This window comes from Melospiza georgiana, chromosome 3 (genome assembly GCF_028018845.1).
Source record: "Melospiza georgiana isolate bMelGeo1 chromosome 3, bMelGeo1.pri, whole genome shotgun sequence".
Classification (NCBI taxonomy): domain Eukaryota; kingdom Metazoa; phylum Chordata; class Aves; order Passeriformes; family Passerellidae; genus Melospiza; species Melospiza georgiana.
Window position 1 is genome coordinate 111389605 of NC_080432.1, and position 21586 is coordinate 111411190.

The window sequence follows — 21586 nt, forward strand, 5'->3', positions numbered from 1 at the left end:
CAGAATCCACCACTTTCCCTGGCTGAATTTCATGTGGTTGGCGATTGCCCAGTATCCTAATTTTTCTGTCCCTCCGCAGGGACTCACTGCCTTTGAGGGAGTCAACAGTTCCTTCCAGTTTAGTATTATTGGCAGACTTAGTATTCCTTTAATTCCTGTGTCCAAGTAATTTATGAAGATGTTGAAGAGCACAGGGCTGAGGATGGAGCCCTGTGGAGCCCCACCAGTGACAGGTCACCAGTCTGATGCCACCCCACTCACTATAAGCTTTTACATCCAACCCCTGAGCCAGTGGATCACCCACCACAAGATGTGCTTTTCCAGCTGTGTGCTGGACATTTTGTCCAGTAGGGTTCTGTGAGAAACAGTATAAAAAGCTTTGCAGAAATCCAGAAATATTACATCAATTGACTTCCTTTGATCAACAGAGGATTACTTTGTCCTAAAACAAAATAATGTTTGATAAGCAGGACTTTCCCCTCATGAAGCCGTGACCAATACTGTGCTGTTTTTCAGGTGTTTTTCTATAACTCCCAGAATAATCTTCATGATTTTATCAGTCACAAAAGAACCTAGAGTGTTCAAATGAAAATGTGCGCTCTAAAATCTGGGTTTTTGGCTACAGCTTCAACTGTGGTATTTAGAAAGGATTCAGAGTAATTTCAGTGCTGTAGCTTGTGGTTAGGCCCAAGTTATAGAAAGGTAGAAAAGAGCAGAAGTGAAATATAGAACTGTCAAGTCTAACTTGAATTATTGAAAAAATGCTGGAGAAAATGTGAAGTTGAACTATATATAAGCATCTGAAGCCAACAAAAATCTGACAGTGCCTAGGTAACATGATCCACCTTGGCCCTCCATGGGCTGCAGGGGCACAGCTGCCTCACCATGGGCTGCACCAGGGGCTGCAGGGGAATCTCAGCTCTGGCACCTGGAGCATCTCCTGCCCCTCCTTCTGCACTGTCCTTGGTGTCTGCAGAGCTGTTCCTCTTTTCTCACCCCGTTTTTCCCTGGCCAAAATTACCTCTGTGCAATCAGTTTTTTCCTCCTTAAATATGATCACAGAAGGATTACTGCCATTTGCTGATGGTTTTGGCCTTGGCCAGCAGGGGGTTTGTCCTGGAGGCAGGCGGCATTGGCTCTGTCCGACATGGGGGAAGATTTTGGCAACTTCTCAGAGAAGCCAACCCTGTAAGTCCCCACCCTGCTACCAAAACCAGGCCAAGCAAACCCAATTCACATGCCAAGGTGATGATTTTTCCTCTTTATTACTCTTTATCTTGTTCAACACAGCTATTATTAATTACATATTTTTTTAAATTTTCACATTTTGTGTAATTTTTTCAGTAAGTACAATTTTTATATTGGAAATTCCAGAGGACCCAAGCCCAAGCAGAATTTCACTATGATAGATGTTGAATGACAAACTCTATCCCAAAATCAAATGAATGAAATGGTTTTATAAATAATTATTATCCCATTCAGTACATATAAGGATAAATTGGCAACCCATTATGTATGAATCCTAATGACAATGAAAATATTGTCCAGGTTTTACATGAATTTATTAAATTCTGACATTTCTCTTTCTCTTTCTCTCTCTTTCTTTCTTTCTTTCTTTCTTTCTTTCTTTCTTTCTTTCTTTCTTTCTTTCTTTCCTTCTTCTTTCTTTCTTTCTTTCTTTCTTTCTTTCTTTCTTTCTTTCTTTCTTTCTTTCTTTCTTTCTTTCTTTCTTTCTTTCTTTCTTTCTTTCTTTCTTTCTTTCTTTCTTTCTTTCTTTCTTTCTTTCTTTCTTTCTTTCTTTCTTTCTTTCTTTCTTTCTTTCTTTCTTTCTTTCTTTCTTTCTTTCTTTCTTTCTTTCTTTCTTTCTCTTTCTTTCTTTTTCTTTCTTTCTTTCTTCCTTCCTTCCTTCCTTCCTTCCTTCCTTCCTTCCTTCCTTCCTTCCTTCCTTCCTTCCTTCCTTCCTTCCTTCCTTCCTTCCTTCCTTCCTTCCTTCCTTCCTTCCTTCCTTCCTTCCTTCCTTCCGCCACTTCCTTCCTTCCTTTTTGTTTAAGCTTTTCTTAGATATAATTTTAACAGGAACCATAAATTTTTTTCCCCAGAAGTACTATTTGTTCAATAAGAGTGAATGAATGCACATCAAATCCTGCTGGCTCTGACAATAACCCTTAATGTGAGGTTTCAGTTAATAGTTTCAGATGTACCTGCCATCCAGAATATAAGGAGCCATGCAGTGAAATTGCCATAAATCACTGTGTGGCTGGACTATGTCAGAATGGATCACAATTCAGTGATCTCCCTGGAGAATTTAAGTGTCACAGCCTGACTAGTAAAAATCACTTTTGTCATGAGGCATTTCGGTTTGTCAAAAAGAAATGTCTCAAGAATGCAAATATTGCATTTAAAAAAAATCAAATATTCTGTTGTGAAATTTTCATTATCTAAACTTATGAAGTATTTTTTGTATATCTATAAGAAAAAAAAGAAATCAAAATGTGGTAATTTCTTTTTGTAGGAAATGTTAAGTATTGTTAAGCAATCCAACTGAATCTGTTTTGAAGAGAAACCTTATACATAACCAGATATGTAATATTAAAATTGAGCCCTGAAACCACTACCCTTTGTTCTTCAACTTAGTATAGTGACTGTTTTAGGTAGATCAGATTGCTCAAAGCCCAAAAATCCATGCTGTAATACTTCAATAATTAATTCAAAACACAGAAGTAAAAGGACACATAGATTAAGACCTTTATTTCAAATCTATAAAGTTATGAATAATAATTTTTATTTCATCAAGGAAAAAAACCTGTTCGCATTTCTTTATTTATTATATCTATTTTGATGAAAGTTACACATGCAACAACTATAGCTATATCTGTGCATAGCTGATACCATCATTGATCAACATTTTCATTTTATTTCTTTATACTAATTTTTTATATTAGGTTTATGTAGTACTTCATTATGCAGATGTTAAGAGCTATTTACAAAGGCAAAATGAGAGACTTAAATTTTGTATGACAATCAACAAGGAGGAAAACTTCAGCTGTGCAAGAATGTTGCACAGCTGGTGTTTAGGATGGAATTGAAACATAGCTTAAAGTCACCTTTCTACATCTACTGATTTAGAAACGAAAACGACTGCATGTGTAGGGCAGCTTTAATATGCATTGCCTTGTATTTCTGCCTCAAAGGGTTGTTCAACAAGCCAGAATTTGAAAAGTGCAGCATGTTCCAGCAATTTACCCTGATGGTCAGAAGCTGCTGTTGTCCCTCATGTTACAAGATGTTCAAAAATGTTAAAAATTCTTCCAGATCAGGAGGTCTTCAGTCATGCCTTAAGAACATGGTTTACATTTCCTCTTAAAGACTAGGTCCACGCAGTACTGAACTTATGAAATTTTTTAATTATTTATTATAGTCAACTGCACTTAATAAACACTATTAAAACGAGGTTATGTTTAGTTTTGAAAGCTATCATGGCATGGAGTAGGAATGCAGATTTATTTGAACATCTTTGACCAGAGTCCTCCTTGTTATCTAAAAATTTGACTAACAGAATGTAAGATATGAGGAACCTAAATGGTGCACTGGAATCTGTCATGGCAATACTTCTGCTGCTGAAGCATGGCATTGCTTTATAAATATATTTTTAAATTAAATGTGAAGTTCAGATCTTGAGCCAGACTTAGCATCTAAGTTTTTAAGACACTAGAATTCATTATATTTAACTCACTTAATCAAATCTCTGGTTTAAGTCTTTAGTGGCTTTTCATGCCACACTTGTTAAATTATAATTGTACTAGTCTGTTTTGATCTTTGTTGCACTAAAAATATTTAGAAAATTTTAAGTGCTCAGCTAATAGGAGACCAGAAAACTGTACTTCTTGTGCTTTAGCTCACTAAGTTTTTATGACCAAACCGAAATGTCTAAAATTTGAAACTTTGTGTTTATATTCAGCATTTGGATACTAACTCCACACATATGGACTGTTTTTTCAACTGCTTTATATCACATAGTTAAATATATTAATGTGGTTTGAAAAAAAATCAGTCTAACAAAGAATATTTTCTTGCAACTATTTATTGTGTAATTCAAAAACAAAAGTTCTGTCATCAATGAAAATGATTATTTCCTTGATGCCCATTGTATTTTGAAGGGTGTTTATTATAATTTGAAGTACAGCTTTATAATTGACTTTATAATTATGACTTTGTTCCAATTAGAGTTGTTTTGTATATGAAACTGAAACTTTCAAGTAAATTTGAATATTTTACGCTATTCTAAATAAGATTTTAAAACATAGGAAGAGCACACATTTAATTGGTCTATCACTTGTCTGTTTTCTCAGATTAATAAATTTTCTAAGTCATCTGTTACTCTATTTTTCAACAGGTTTTACTGGTGAGTTGTGTGAAACTAATGTTGCTGCCTGCCTATCACAACCATGTGGGGCCTCCAGCATCTGTAAAGATATTGTGGGTGGCTATCTCTGCTTCTGTGCACCTGGATTTATAGGTAAGTTCATAGAAGTGCTGTTTAACATGTTTCAGTCAGGCCTAAACCAGAGAATAGAAGTTTGTTCAAAAGTAGCAATAGATAATTTAGCAGTGTGCCTTTGATTCAGGCAGAAACAACTTTTGTTCCCTTGCACACAAAAGTACTTGGCTGAGTAAAAGTATTCAGCTGTAAAAAATACTGACTACAAGGGACTATTTCCACTCCAATTGCTCTTTATACTATTTTAGACATGGTGTTTGTCTTACACTGATGTGATTTAAACTCCCAGCCATATGCAAGCTGGCCTTTATTTAACTGTTTTGTGCTCTCTGTAATAGTAGGGCTGCACTAACAGGGTCTCAACTGCCAAATATGCATCCAAGATCCTGGGTAGGTTTAAGTATTCATGTTTGCATCTACCCTGCAGGCCATTGTCATTACACTGACTAGATTAAAATTATTTTGTCTATGTCAGCATACTGACATGGTATTTTCAGACGCCAATGTAAAAGAAAAAAAATCTTTCTAGATACATATACAGATATTTTTGATCAACTGTATGGTGAAATAATCAAGGGCAGTAGGAATTCTCTGAGTGGCAGATCAGCTGTGCTACCCAGATCCATCCTGTCTCGCTCTAGGGACATTGAGAGGGCTCCAAAAGCAGGAATAGGATGACACGAAAATCTCCCTCAATAGTCAAGGAGGACACAGACAACCAGAGGAATTGAGACCTTAAGAAGACTGCATACCTCTTAACTTGCTGTTCTGATCTTTAAAACAAAGCCAAAAATTAATAAATTAATGAAAAAAATAATATAATAGAGAAAGATTGTATTATTTTAATTTTTTTTCCTTGGAAACCATATTTACATTTGCCATGTTTTATGAAAACTCAAGGCTTTCTTGCCCTTAAAATATGAAAACATGCAAGTTTTTGATTACATCTGTAAGGACTCCATAAAATCTTTGTTGAACATTATATTCATTCTGCTTTTTTCCTTTAACCAAAAAGAAAAATAAATTCCCCAAAGACAATTTATGGTTCATTGTTAAAAGCTCCCTGTACCTAAGCTCATTTATTTCATTTTGTTGTTGCTTCCTGTGCTGATGATTCACCAGTGGTGTGTTGTAATGAAATTAATCCTCCACTTGTTTCCAGGTCATAACTGTGAGATTGAAGTGGATGAGTGTCTTAGTGACCCTTGTCACAATGGAGCTACTTGTGTTGATCACCTGGATGCCTTCAGTTGCATCTGTCAGGATGGATTTGAAGGTAAAAAAAAAATCCACAGAACAATAACTTTGTAAACCTACTCAGAGTTTTACACCATTTTTTGACATATCAGGTGAAATGCATGTATTCACATATGGGTGTCATATGAAGTAATAAACATGTTACTTAGAAGAGGTATATCTTGACCAAATTACCCATTTTGTTTTCATGATAGCACAGAACTAGGTGTTTTCTGCTAACTGGTGTCTTGTCCGTTGAAAATGGATCTGTGGAGTTCAGTGAATTCTGAAAATTTGAGATACTTTTTTCTGCAAGCTTTTAAAATATTTCAAAGCTTTAATATCCTCGAATTGAAAAAAAATCCAACTGTGTGGTAAAGATTTTGGGGTTGTCATATTTGTACAATTTATATGAAAAATTTATTAGCTTTGATAAGTGGGTGCATTAATAGCTGCAGCTATGCTTTCAGCTTAGATCAGGAATTTAAAGTGTATCCATTTTCTTTTTAAAACTTCATTTTTTAAACATCATGGATATTTAATCATTAAAATACAAATCAATCCATAATTCAAATGTCCCAGTGCAAAATAGTAATTTCTACCACTCATCTATTCAGAAGAATTATCACTTGCATTTTTATTTCTTTAAATGCTTTTAACTTCCCAAATCATGCAATCGATGCAATTTTTCAATTATTCTTCAAATGATAAAGAATTTGGTTCACTGAAAAATATTAGCAGTGAAGTATTTTTATACTTTGAGTAGTTATGTGGGTTTTTTATAGTCTACATTGGAATAAATTTTCTTCTTGTCTATAACAGATTTCATATTTTTTTGGGAGTACATCTTTTGCCTTATTATGAACATAAGTATTTCCTCTTACACCACTGCAATGCTGCCTAGTATACTTACTGTAATATGGTTTCTGTTCTTCTATATTTATACAAAAAGAAAATTTTCTGCTTTAAACCTTAGTTAACTGTTTGATTACTGTACTTTTAACATTTTTGAAAAATTAGTGAATGAATTAAGCATTCAGAAGATGAACATCTGTCATAAACACCCAGATCTGAATATTAAAAGAGTGTGAAATAGATGCTGATATGTGAGTTATATTCAGTTAAAATAAATGTTGGTCCTTACCTAAAGGTGCCATGAAATAAGTTCTTTCCCGTTTCCTTGATTCTATATTCATAGGTACAACTTGTGACGCAAACATAAATGAATGTCAGTCTTCTCCATGTCTTCATAATGCATCATGTGCAGACCTTATTGGTGGCTATAAATGTGTCTGTCTACCTGGTTTTACTGGTAAGTTGTTTTCATAGCAAACCTTTTTTTTTTCACAGCCAGGTAGTCCACAAAGCATCAGTTAAGACATTATTGACTAATTTGCTTGTGTTTATTGTCATTTTTCTTTATCCGCCCTGGTCTAATGTTTAATTTGCATTCCAACTCACTGGAACACTGACTGTATCTGTAAACCTCATAGCACAAGATAAATTAGTCTGCATTTAAAAAGGTCTTCAAAGCTTGGATACATAAGGAAGACTAGTTACCATTTAGAAACTCAGAAATAAGTTGGTATGTATTTGTGGTTATAAGAACAAAATAGATTTTGTAGTAATGGGGCTGTTTGTTTGGCCGATGTATGTTAGCTTATCTTCACAAGTTGCTTGAGATTTTTATGGTGCAAATTAATTAGAAATTGGCACCTGATTTTTTAGTAAGTGTTCAAAACTTTCATCTTTTCAAAGGTGCAAGATGTGAAACAGATATAGATGAGTGTGCTTCATTTCCCTGCAAGAATGGAGCCACCTGCATTGACCAACCTGGTAATTATTTCTGCCAATGTGTGGCTCCGTTTAAAGGTAATGAACATCAAGGGAGAGGGGAAAGCAAACATAATTAACTTTATAAGGCATTTTTATCACTTGTTTAAATGCATTTCAGTGTCCCTACAGCATTAATAGTCCTTCACTTCCCCAAACAAAGCTTTCAAAGTGACCAGCCATATATAAACCTTCAGCTGCAACTAAGGTGAAGGGATCATTGTTTATACATCTGCTAGGTGTGTTTCTTTATTAGACAAAATGGATACTTTAAAATCAGTTTGTTAACAGAATAAAATTGCTTATGTAGGTAATAGGAGGTATGATGGCACTAAGCTGCCATCACAAAGATTGGTTGATTTTCTAGGCAGTTTTCTCTCTAATTTTATTGGCATTCTCTACGTTATTTTATCATTTTTAAAAAGCAATTTATAGCTATCCTGGAGTCCAGAAACTGTGTGATTATTTCTTACAATGCTTTTAAAAGAAATACACTTAAATTACAAAGTTATTGTGAAAGTTTTCATACAAATTTTTCATATAAATAAAATTTTCAGCTAAGTTTAAACACTTACTGCTAAAATAATTTAAAGAAACAAATTGTGTGGTGTTCTTGAGCAAATATAGTTCAAGTGATAGTCTCAATTAAAAGGACCTATTGATTTGTAAATTAAATATAAACACATTTTTCCTCCAGGAGTTCAATATAATGATACTTACTTAGGAATCCGGAACAATCATTAAAAGACAATTTTCCTAGTATGTTGAGACAGCAGGACTTTTCCCCTATAGGGAAGATGGTTGAATAAAATTCATTTTTCATGAGCTCATGAACAAACACTCATGTTTGTTCTTATTATTCTAATTAATGGTCAAAATTTAGTCTGTCATTTTTGTTAGTTTTAATTTATGTTCTACTGAATAAAATCCAGTACAGTAACAAGTAAATGAATACTGCATTATCAGAATTGCCTCTGTGCAGGAAGACGTAAAATAATTTTCAGTACATGGTTAGAAATACTGGTCTCTTGAGTATATCTTGCAAAAGGAAACAGATTTCCAGCAGATTTTTGTATTCATTAGATATTTAAGTAAGTAATTAAAAATTCAGAAAGTCAACATTTCTGTAGTCATCCTTCAACAGACTAGCAGTGTCTCATATTCTTTATGGAAAAGGTAAGTCCTGCTGGCAAGACTCATAAAATGTAACTGAGATCCTCTGAGAACATTATAGGAGGAAGTAGTTAATGGCCTGCTGTGCCACTGAGACTCTCACAAGTCTGTAAGGCCAGATGGGATCCACCTGAGGGCACTGAGGAACTGCCAGAAGAGCTCAGCAAGACACTGTCCATCATTTGTCATCAGCTCTGGCTAACTGGGAAGGTCAAAAATGACTGGAGGTTGACCAGTGTGATGCTCATTCTCAGGATGGGTTGGAAGGAAGTTTTGGGGAGCTACACTTGTCAGCCTGGCCTTGATACCTGGCAAGGTCATGGAACAGATTATCTCGAGTGTGATCACACGACACACACAGGACAACCAGGGGATCAGGCCCAGACGTGTGGGTTTAGGATAGACAGGCCCTGCCTGACCAACCTGATCTTTTTTAACCAGATGACCCACCTGGTGAGTGACAGCAGGGCTGTGGATGTTTTCTATCTGTGCTTCATCAAAGCCTTTGATACTGTCTCCAAAAGCATACTTGTGGAGAAGCTGGTAATCCATGGCTAAGACAGGGGCACTCTTCACTGGGTTAAGAACTGGCTGGATGGCCAGGCTCAGAGAATGGTGATGTATGGAGCCATACCTGTGTGATGGCCAGTCTCTAGTGGGGCTGCCCAGGACTCAATATTGAGTCCAGTCCTGTTTAATGTCTTTGCCAATGATCTTTGTGAAGGGCCCAAGGGCAACCTCAATCACTTTGCAGATGACACCAAATTGGGTGGGATTGTTGATGTGTTGGAAGTTAGAAAGGCTAGCTTCCAGAGGGATCAGGACAGGCTGGTTCAGTATGCCAAGGTCAGCGTTATGAAGTTCAATAAGACAAAGTGAAGGGTCCTACATAGAAACCCTATTCATCTCTACAGGCTGTGGGCATAGTGGCTGGAAAGCTGCCCAGCAGAAAAGAACCTGGGGTAGACAGAGTTTGAACATGAGCCACTGTGTGCCCAGGTGGCCAAGAAGGGCAGTGAAATCCCGGCCTGTATCAGCAGTAGTGTGTCCAGCAGGACCAGGACAGGGTCCCTCTGTACTTGGCACTGGTGAGGCCACACCACAAATCCCGTGTCCAGTTCTGGGCCCCTCACTGCAAGAAAGACATTGAGGGGCTGGAGCGTGTGCACATGAGGGCAACAGAGCAGGTGAAGGCTCTGGAGTGTAAGTCATGCCAGGAGTGGCTAAGGGAGCTGAGGTTGCTTAGCTTGTAGAGGAGGAGGCTCAGGGGTGATCATATCACCCTCTACAACTTCCTGAAAGGAGATTGTACCAAGGTGGGGGTTGGCCTCTTCTCCCAAGCAGGCATCAACAGGACAAGAGATGAAGCAGGGAAGGTTCAGGTTTAACACCAGAAGAATTTCTTCACTAAAAGGGTGATTAAGCATTGGATAAGATGTTCAGGGAAGCACCAATATTGCCATCCCAGGAGGTGTTCAAGAAAAGACTGGAAATGGAACTTGGTGCTGTGGTTTGATTGACAAGGTGGTGATTGGTCAGAGGTTGGACTCAATCACATTGGAGGTCATTTAGGTCAAACCTAAATTATTCTATGACTCCATTCTATGATAATATTTTTGGTACAGGATGTCTGAGGCTGTTTACTTCATTTACAGCTTTATTCAACGCCTTCCAACATCAAATTCTTATACTGCTTTTGTCTGGATTTATATGGGTATAAATAAAAGTAGATTAGGTTTATATAAAACACTACCTCTGTCTCATACCATCTGTTTATTTAGTGTTAAACTGCTGTAAATGTAGCCTTTAACAGATTCACAGTAAGCCAACATAATGTCTAGTTAAACTATGTTTTCTAATTGTCTGGATATATTCAGGGCATTTTAATGAACAGCTTTGTGTGCACTAATTACAGATTACAGAAGCACTTAGGTAAGAAAGTACATGCATGATATTAATGGCAAAAACTATATAGGAGCACCTGTTTTGGTTTTGAGAATTTTCACAGATTTTCTTGCTTCTGATATTCTTAGCGGAAAACAATAAATGCTGTATTATGAATGCTGTCATTTACCTGGAAAGCAATCTGAAGATATATTTCCATAGAATATTGCAATGATTTGATTGTTCCATCACAAAATCCGACTTGAAGGGCATGCACTATTATTAGGAACATAAATCAGGAACATGTACCAGTTGATCAGGAGATGTACAGCAGATGTCCACTATATAGAATGTGGAAATAAGGAATGATGATTCAGAGCATGATTTAGGCATTCAGGTGCATTCATACAAAAGATAGTCTGTCAGATTAAGCTAGAAATTTATTCTATATATAGAAACTGGTTTACATACAATTATCTTGCTTTTGGTTTTATTTCCTTGACTATTTTTATTTGTTTATTTTAACAAGAAGACTAAGGAAGATTATGACCAGAAAGTTTTGATTTTTTTCTTTTTTCTTCCCCTTAATTTCCTCAAGATTTTAAGCAAATTTTTGCTTTCTTGCCATTTCAAGTCTTCTGAGAGCAAGATAGCTGCTATTCATTTTTTACGTGTGGCAAACTTTATAATATCCTGAATTGATACTTTTAAGTTCTAAAAAATTTATTAAAGTTTTAAATAAATATGAAAATTAATCAGAAATTCAATTAAGGTGTACTCATAGTTTCTGTTATTTTTTTGGGAGGAGCAGTGGGTTTCTTTGGTTTTTTCAAAGCACAGATTTGTCTGCTTAGAAAACATGTTTTAACTCATTCCATTGGGTTGCATAGAATAATGGAAGTCATCAAAAGCTTCTAAGAAAACTGATACTTAGGCAGTGATATAGTTAATTTTTCATCACATGTCTGTAGTCCAGGTTGTGAGACTTAACTCTACATCTCTGATATGTGAATGAAGTTCTACTTCTCCTGTGGGCACCAGCTCTTGTTTTAGAAAATCCAATTATCAAAATGGGAATAGAGAGTACTGGAGAATTCTCTCTTCTGATGCTGCTGGTGTAACCCTAACTAAACTAATGCATTCCTCTCTCCCAGTGTTCCCCTCAGAGTAGATTTCCTCCCATGCAGTGTAGATCATGGTCTTTCTATAAATTCTAGTATTTCATTGGAATTTTTGCCGCTGAAATTACTACCTTTGACTTTCCAAATGTTCAGACTAACAGCTTGAGGGTACTAGCAGTCCACCTATGCATAATTCAAGAGAAAACTGAATGAACCTATGACTTTCAGATATGAAATAACAACCTTGTCAACATCTAATAATGTTCTAATTACTAAGTATGGTAGCTGAAGTATTGTCATCCTATTTCAGCCAAGTTCCTTGTCCTCGTCGAGTTGAAAATTGATTTTCTCATTTCCAAAATTATTAAGTTTTACCTGTAGTCCTGATATGGTACAAAATAATGAACTTAATATTCCCTGTACTTTTACATCATAATTCATTTGACTTTGATTTGGAGAAGCTCAAGATTTGATTAAAAGAATAAAATCTCTACCATAGTAAGTTATTAATCTGGTAAGAGAAAGGGATTCCTGTGTAATACCACAGAAATCCTAAAAGTTACTGAGCCCCTCTGAGCCTGTACTCTGACTAAGGTAAACAGAGAAAAAATACAGCATCTAGGTTTGTATAATATGCTTTTGCCATTTATAATAGTTATCTATGCCAGAAGTACTGTATGTGTTTGTGAATATGTTTTAATTAATCAAATATGACAATCTACTTATAAAAGTCCAGTTCTTTGTTTCTGTTGGCTTTCAGCAGTGTTCTGCCACTAAGCTGTTTAGTACAAGTCATTATCACACCTCGTGCTTTAAAGCTGAAATGGCTGTGCTGCCACTTGCATGCACTGCAGTGTGATGTTCTTTACATATGAGACTTATCCTTGATGTGTCTGATACAGTTGCTTCTGCTTGGTTGTAATATATTAGTACCTGAAAATAAACATTTCAGAAATGACTCCACTTCGACCTGTTTTGTATCATAAATGAGGTACAACAGTGATAGTTGTGTATATCAAAAATTTTTTATCAGTGGACATTTTTAAGTTCTTCAGGAACAGAGGAGAGAGAAGCTGTTGCATTTGCTGCTGACAAGCAACTGGAACTGGGAGAAGGAAGGAAGATAAACTTGATTTGGATGCTAGACAAAATATTTTAATATTGTTAATATTATTGAGAGTTTGATTCCATTCGAGTGTCCTAGCTGGGATATTATTATAATAACTTTTCTATTATGATATTGATTCTGAAATTGATGTCTTTCTGTAACAGATTCACAGTTATTAGAGAATTGATGTGAAGTCCTTGGACAGAGAGCAGAAGTAGTGAGAAACATGATTAGGCTATATCTCATTTAGGGGTCCTAAAAACTTCACAGAAGGTAGAATGAAAGCTCCCATAGCTCTGCCAGAAAACACTGAGCTGTCCCATTAAAAATTCAAACATATTCAAAAACACTGCAATTAATAAAGCTATACCTTTGTCTGTATTTATATCTACACTGTTTTATTGGTGGTTTTAGTGTTTTGAAAGAACATTGAGGATACTCAAATATTCTTTTAACTGTCAAGTTCATAGTAATTTATGGAACCTTATTGTTCAGAGCTTTGAAATGCCAACATTCTTAAGCCACATCAATGAAGTTACTCATAACTATTAGACAGCAGTCCTTGCTGAGAATGTGGCAGAGCGAGTTTTCCCCTGTATCAGGCAAGCTGCTTTTCAGCATTCTTATCATGCACAAGGTGAATGATCTCACCACAGTTTCTAGACCAGCTCATTTTTACAGAAGATAAAGTAAGACTTAAAAGGCTGTTTTCTTCTTCTTTGGTATTATTGATAACTATGAGCAGATCTTGCAGTCCAACACCAGGACTGCAAATTTTCCCCATTTTCTACACCTGTATTTAAGGCAAAGGTGAAACTAACAGCATTTCTGTGACACATGGACTGAGCCAGTAATCTGCTCTTCCCAAAGAAAGCTCAGGAAGGAAGGAAGCATTAAAATTCTAGTTTCAATTAGAGACGATATATTAAATATGTGATAATCCTATGAGAGTTGGCATGATTTTTTTTTCTTTAAAACAAAAGAGAAAAACCATCAGTTGTTTAGTAACTTGTTTTTAATAAATGGAGTAAAGATTTTTATTGTTTGATGCAAATTATTTACATGACTCATTTCAAAAACTGCACTACATGTATTTTGTCTGGATGTTGCTAATAGGTATGACCTTTTAAACTAAATATACGCAGTTGTAGAGGAAAATTGAAATTCAGTTCTGAGGAAATGTCTACTTATTTCTTGCAGCCTTAATGACACGTCTCCAAATGTGTTCCAATTAAGATCAAAGCAAAAATGGTAATTGACCATCAAACATGTTGCAAAAGAAAGTAAACTAGTAAGAAAGGAAAGTCAGCAGAAACAAAAAAGCTTAAGTCCATGAAAAAGCAAGAGTAATAATGAAGATTTCATCACAGGACACTCTATTATGAGAACAGCTAATTACAAAACAGATAATAAGTAAGAAACGTAAGTGCTCATGAAGGCAAAAAGCTGGAGGAGAGATAATGGAGCAATTACTTTTCCAGTGCTCATAGGCCAAACCTCAGTCTTTCCTGTGCCAAGCCCCTTGCAAACAGGCAGGTTTGCAAGACCTTTGGCTCTTTCTAGCATAACTGTGTGCTAGGCTATAAACCACTATACTCTGTTCAACATCAGGTTTTATCTTGTTTTGCCACTCTCTTGACACTGAACAGCCAAATAAAATTTTATTAAGGGGAAAAAATGAAACTGATGCATAGGTATATGAAGGGCAGTCTGCATCACATAGGAGCTTTTTGAGGGAAGAGAAGCAGAGTGTTCATATTTGGGCTATATTACCAAGAAAACATGCATTGCCTTTGAACAATAAAGGATATGCAATGCCTGAATGGAAATCAGTATGAGCTGGGACTTGCTTTTGGCTCATTTATGAAGTCACTGCAGGATTTTTGATTTTTTTCTGATATTTCTATTCCATTTTATATTGTTCCTAAAAGCTGCCATCTAAATGAATACTCTCATCTGCTTCTGTCTCCAAAATGAAACCATTCAGAGAGAAAGCCTTTTTCCTAGCCATTTCTAGTATCTATTTAGGGTCTTTTGGGTATGTTAGATATCCACAAGGGTCTGGCACTTATGCCAAGGTCTGTGGGAGAGCTGTGGCCTTTCAGAACAGCACTGAGAGCACAAAGGCATCTCTAAAAACCGTGCTTGCTTAGCTCTGTCCACACAGATTCAGAAAGGTATTCAGCAAGGTAAGTGCTGCAGTTACAACTCTGCTCTTAGTTTGCACCTTGGGACACATCTTGATCCACAAGAAAAATTCTCTAAGCCTTTACAGCCATGAGTAATCTGGGAATACTTCATGTGTAAATCTGGTCACCTACAGCCGATAAGGGGTTTGAATTTCATCAGTCATTCTGCAAGAACGGTGTTCAAGATCTCTATTTGGAAAGCAGATTTAAGTGATGGATATGAGAAAAATTCCAATCATTGCAAATGGAAATCTGGCCCTTATTTTTCCACAAATTATGTGCAAACCACCATTTTTAAAGACCTGAAATTGCTGCTCCTCAAAAATCAGTTTACTGAATTACAGAGGGGCTTTTTTGACTATTGATGCAAATGTTTTTAGCTTCATTTTCTACATAGTGAGCCTATTTATGGCATAGGGTCATCTGCCAATAGAAAACCTAAATGTAATAAAATTATAATCTTGGTATCAAATGCTATAAATAATATCTGTCTAATAACTCAAATTTTAAGAAAATTAAAGTGTGATCTTGGAACAAAGAAGAATTTGACCACCAGAAGGAAAGGCAGCCATTATTGCAATTCATTATTAACATCCACAAGTCCTCAGCCATAAGGAAAACATAAGTTTGATACAATTTTTCAGTAAGTTTTCCGCACCTAATATTAATTTCAGTTGAATGCTATTGCAGATAAAATAAAGAATTAAAATAAAAGCATTCCCATATATTTCAGTCTGAAATAGATTTTTATTAATTGCTTTCCGTTGTGGAATTCTTCTTTTTGTTTCTGAGAAAGAGTGAAGCAGGTTCTTATGTGAAATGTGAAATTCACAAATGTGGATACAGAAATCTCTTCATTGTTTATACATTATAAACTTGCATATTTTAAAAAAAATTCTGCATCTAAATAATACATTCAATTTCTGCTTTCTTCTATTTTTACAGAAATTTATACAGGTAGGAAGCAATAATATATATACCTCTGTGTGATCATTCTAAAATTTGTGATGTGGGTCTTTCTCATACTCTCTTTTAGCACTGTTGCATGCTCTATATTATCATATATAACTAAGAAAATATATTTTTACTTGAAAAGTGCTAAGTATTTTTTTCAAATATTCTTCCATTAAAAATAAAAAAGTATATGATTTTCAATTAGTATGGATTTCAGAGAAAATGTCTTTTCATTGTTTATACACAGAATCTCAAACCAATTCCTTTAATGGAAAGTAGAATTTGGATTCCAAATAAAAGAATGGATTTGCAATAAACTTGAATTATAAGAAAACACTTGTTACGTTTTTAAAATATTATAATACTCAGCCTAATTTCAAGTAATTTAAAAATATGCATGCTTCACCTTTTTTTTCTATTTCCTACCCATTTTCAGGGTACTTTTGGGTTTTTTTTATTTACTTTTACTAGCCTTTAATCATCTCAGTGGAAATGTTTTCTTATGTCCCATAGCAGATCAAGGCAAGCAGGCAGTTTTTAAAATAATGGCAAGCTTAGAGGTACATCTAAGCTTCTCAAAGTTTTGAACTTTCAGTAGAGACAATTTTATCTTTAACATTAAGACATTTAATATTTACAGTTGCAAGGAAATCAGATTTTAGATATCAAACTTCTTGCTCATTAGTGCTCCTGGAAAGTTTATGAAAGCCTTTGGGAGCAAGAGGGAGCAAGAGCTACTGAGCTGTGTAAAGGAGACGAAAACAAAACCACAGATTTCTCTGAAGTGATCAAATAACTTATGAATTAAAGTTTTTGTATTCACTCATTTCAAATGGATAATCTTGGGAAAAACAGTAAGTTTCATATAGATAGGCAGGCATGTCTTTATATAACTTTATAGTGCATTTGAACACTGGGTTATTTCCCATAACTAAATATATTTTTATTTTTATTGTAAAGAATTCAATTTGTCTAATTTATCTTGGAAAAGAGTAGTGATTAATGTCAGTGTTAGAAGAGTCTTTCAGCTCTGTTGTTAAAAGTTGAAAAGGACTGAAACAATGCCATTCCAGTGATGTTGTGACCACAAAATCACAGTGCTGGTGCTGCTACCTGCTTGCTAGCTCTTGAAAGTTTCTTGTCCTCATGAATGCATGTTTAACACCATTACCAGACTTCTTGTTATAATTTGGGAAACTGCCATTCAAATGACACACTTGTTTTTCTGGTAGATATTTTATTTTCACTATATTGTCATAATTGTACCATCAGTCTGAAATGAGATGTATTTTGCAGGCCATACTTTTACAGAAAAATGCTGAATTTGAAAAATGTTGTCAGATTTCATTCCATAAAATGTTAGTAGCAAATGTTTTATTTATTAGATTATTTTCCTAAAAATGACAACATTGCAGAGATGTCGCTTTTGATTATAGGAAATTTCAGTACTGCACATCAAAACATTTCATGTACACATTTATGCTGAGCAAATAAAACAAACAAATATCAGTAGTTTCACATAAAGAAATAGAAATTTATTTCAGGCAATTTATTTTCTATGTCATTTTTATAAATTAAGCTTTTGACTTCTAGCAATACCCCTAAAAGATAGTCTATTTCAGCAAAATAAAATCTATTTTCAGTATCCATTTCTGGTATTTAGAAATTCTATCCTAGAAGTATTATAAGCAAATACAGTAGAAAAGGAAACTCATTGATATCGGCTGAATGAAATTTCTAAACATGCAATATGTTTCTCACTCCTAAACCAAAAAAAGAGAATATTTTCCAAATAAACTATTAATTGTTTTATATGTAGTATGCTCATAGAGAAGCATACTATATGCTATTAGTATATGCTTAAATGTAGATAAATACATATAATACTTGCTGCAATATATTGTGCTACTGTGAAGGAAATTGTCCTTCAGCAGGCTGTTTAATTTAATTGTTTGTGCATATACTTTTGAGGTTTGTTCAGGTTTATTCTAATAGAGAGGCCTTTAGTTGCCCATTAAAGATGATGTATTATCTATTATATGATCTATAATCAATAAAATATAGCCTAGAATTAAACAAGTGAAAAGCTTAAATCTGTCTAAAGGAAATAAGCACAGTTGTGAAGACTACCTGAACTTATTAATTAATCAATGAACTTCTGTGATGGATTATTTCACATTTCATCTGTTGGACATTCTCTTTTTTTCATTAAACTGTTTAATGAACATTACCTCTTTACTCTGAATTTAAAAATTCTGATATGTCATGGAGAGAAGACAGTTTATAAACTGTTTTCCTGGCACAGCATTCCTTTCTGTCAACAATCACAGACCTGCTGCTTCACAAACTTTTCAGATCAAGTGAAAAGTTTCATGTTTAGAACAAAATAGATTTGTTGAAATTAATCAGCAACAATAAAACATTTGTACAAAAATATTTGTTCAGAAAATCTTTAACAAATATTTAGAAGAGAGAGAAAATGCTGAAAACATAAAAATTGCTTTAAGATTAAGCTATTTTATTTAAAAAATTAACTTACAGACTGTTTGCTGTTTGATTTATCCTTAATTATACATCTTTTTTACAGCTTTGAAAAAAAAAAGTTGATATTAGAGCAGCAGCAGCAAGTGAACTTGTTTTGCAAGTGTACAACCTCTACTGCCTACTCCTATGCAACTTACTCCTGTCCACCCTTAATTTTTGTGTGAATATGCATTTTCAAAAAAAATTCTACATTAACTCATCCAATTTTATTTTCTTGGTTTTTTTGCTTCTTGTATTGATTAGCATTGATAACTAATTGCTTAACAAAAATATATTCAGATAATATAAACAGTTGTGATTCTCTGAGTAACGGAATAGTCTTATTACTCTCAAGACTGATAGTTAAAAAACTAATTGATTCAGAGAAAAGAACTCAGTTAGATGGACAGAGTCTTATTATTTTATTATCTTTTTGTTTTACCAATCTTCCAGTTGGAATGGGAATAAAACTTCTACCATTTCTGACAGCAGCAGAAAAAAAGATTTTTCATGCAATGTTGTGCATGACATCTGGGTGGGAGAAAAAGGATATTGACTATCTAATTAAAGGGTGGTGAATATTGTTTGAAACAAGGCACTAAAAAGATTATAATATTAATAGCAACTAACATGTCATTCCATGTGGTTTAGCCTGATTTGGTAAACTTTTTTATGGCCATATTTTAATTCACCATTCTTTATAAGTTTCAGGTTAATTTAATTTTCTTCACTCTATTATAGTTATAATGAAAGTAGAAATTTGTTTTCCGTATATCCTTTAAAAGGGGGAAAATCTATTTTTTGTCAGGAAATAGTTTTGGGGTAATTTCAAATCTACACAAATTATCACTGAAATTCTTACCCTTCTGGGGAGCTACCTTGAGCCAGATTCATGCTCCTACTTGCAGAACACCATGGGAGGAAGGAGGAGAGTGAGCTCCTCTCCATGCATCCTGGTTTAGTTTCCATGCGGCCAGGGGAAGGACCTGGCGGATAAGAATAGGCTATGCAGGAGCAGTGATTACAAAATGAAAGGTGAATAAGCTTTTCTTAGGCTCCCTGAAGGGAGAAAGCCTGATACCCACAGCAGCAGGATGGGAACACAAGATCAGGGTAGGCAGAGGATACACTCAGGCATGGGGGAAAAGAGTCTCTGCAGCTATGAAGGCTGGAAGAGGATTCCTTCTGGCTGCTTGGATAAGGGGTTTTATCTGGAAGGCCAAGCAAGCTGAGTCTGACACATGCATCCTCATCACTACCACTAAAACAAAGCAATGGTTGACAGATAACACTTCTCTGAGGGAGAGAGGTACCAGGGGACCAGAGCTGATCTTGGATGAGGTTTATTTGCATGTCAGAGATCTTAATGTGGGGAAGAGATTACCAAAGTTTGGCTGATTATCAGAGCTTCCTTGCTTTTGCTGCTTGTCCATGACAGCACCAATGACAATGCCAGCAGATACCCAGAGCATATCAAAGGTGACTAGGGCACTCCAGCAGCAGGGGCACAAACTGTGGGGGCTCAGATAGAGCTTTCCCCAGCACTGCTGACAGGGAGATAAGCATCCTGGAGGTTAACCTCTGATTAATGTCGCAGGCAAAACTTCATTGATACATCACTCAAGTAGATCAGGCGGAGTGGAATGGCGACCATTTAAAGAAATGTACACATTTCATGTGGATGTCTTCTACAGATAGCTTGATCAAAAAAAGTTTATGAAGTCATCTTTAGGAAACAGGAAAAAAGACTTAGGAGCATTAGTTCTCCTTGGGATATTACCACACTGACTTCTGCTGAAAAGACAACATGGAAAGACACAAATAATTCATCATATTGCCAAATTTTTTAAGCAATTGCAGGGTGATAAAACTGTACTCTGTATTTGTGAATAAGCAAGAGGAAGCTTAGGATGTAGAGGTAGGAAGCAACTGGCAATAATGGCAGTGAGATGGTAGAGTTCATAATCTTGAGAGAAATGCAAAATTCAAGTAGCACAATAATGATTCCAAACTTCAGTGAGCTGGTTTTCATTAGCTCAGAATTCTGTTTGGCTAGCTCCCATTAGAGATTGCACTGAAGGGAAAAAGGATTTGTCTTGAGCCCACTGACTTATCTTGAAAGACCATTTCCTCAAAGCACAGTTCTTTTCAATGTGCAGGAACTCAAGCAGGTGTGGCTGAAAAACAGATAAATGGGGTCCTGAATGAGTATAAAGAGAAAAGGAAATGCACAGAAGGTAGATGAAAACGTAAAGCTGCCTCTCCAGGTAAAGAAAATTAAGTACTGCATTACTGGATCATCTGTCATTTCCATTTAGGATTGTGAGCCATGTGTTAAGCTTATTTGTGTTATTCCACTTTAGGAATCAGCAGGGTTTTCACTCATATCAAGCTGTTGTGATATAAATATGGAAACTTGAGGGCAAAATCTCAATGAGCCATATGGCTTCTTTTGCTGTGCAATTTCATGAATTCCAGCTCTGAAAGTGCTGGCTGTCTTTAGCAGGATCATCCTGCATCAGAGAGATCATAAGCATAAAGACAGGGAACAACCTGTGTTGCCTTTTCCTCTTTTGTCAGCATCATTACTGGGGTCAAAGGGTTGTTGGATTTTTTTTAACCTCAGTTCTATTCCTACTTGATGTACTTGTTATTAAAAGCATTTAGAATTCAGCCCTTAAATGGCCGTCCCACAGTAAGCAGTCAGCTCACCTACAGTCCTGCTGACATTTTGGACAGTGTTTGTTTCATTATCATGAAGGCTTCTGGCAGGAGCTGTGGCCTGTGGGGCGTCTGCACTGACACAGCCAGAAGTGCCAGGGTCAAAGAGCTGCCATGGAATAAGCACAGCTCCCATTCCCCATCCCCCCAGGCTATTCATGGGTAAGGAGGAGGTAGAGGAGTCTGAAGTGAAGGAGTGAGGTTGAGTCTGGGAAGAAAAGAGGGGTGGGGAAAGGTGTTTTTATCTTTGTGTTTGCTTCTTACAATCCTGTGCTATTTTTAATTGGCAGTTAATTCAATCAGTTTTCCTCAAGTTGTTTCTATTTTGTCCATGACAGTAATTTGT

At 35.5% G+C, this 21586-nt stretch overlaps 1 protein-coding gene across 1 annotated transcript in view; it reads left to right on the forward strand.

The window, feature by feature from the left end:
• EYS (eyes shut homolog) overlaps positions 1-21586 on the forward strand; it is a 701217-nt gene that overhangs the window by 206145 nt on the left and 473486 nt on the right. The window contains exons 15-19 of the mRNA XM_058021581.1: positions 4394-4516; positions 5661-5774; positions 6933-7046; positions 7493-7606; positions 15988-15999. Coding sequence (XP_057877564.1) covers positions 4394-4516; positions 5661-5774; positions 6933-7046; positions 7493-7606; positions 15988-15999 — 477 coding nt within the window. The remainder of the gene's footprint in view (positions 1-4393; positions 4517-5660; positions 5775-6932; positions 7047-7492; positions 7607-15987; positions 16000-21586) is intronic.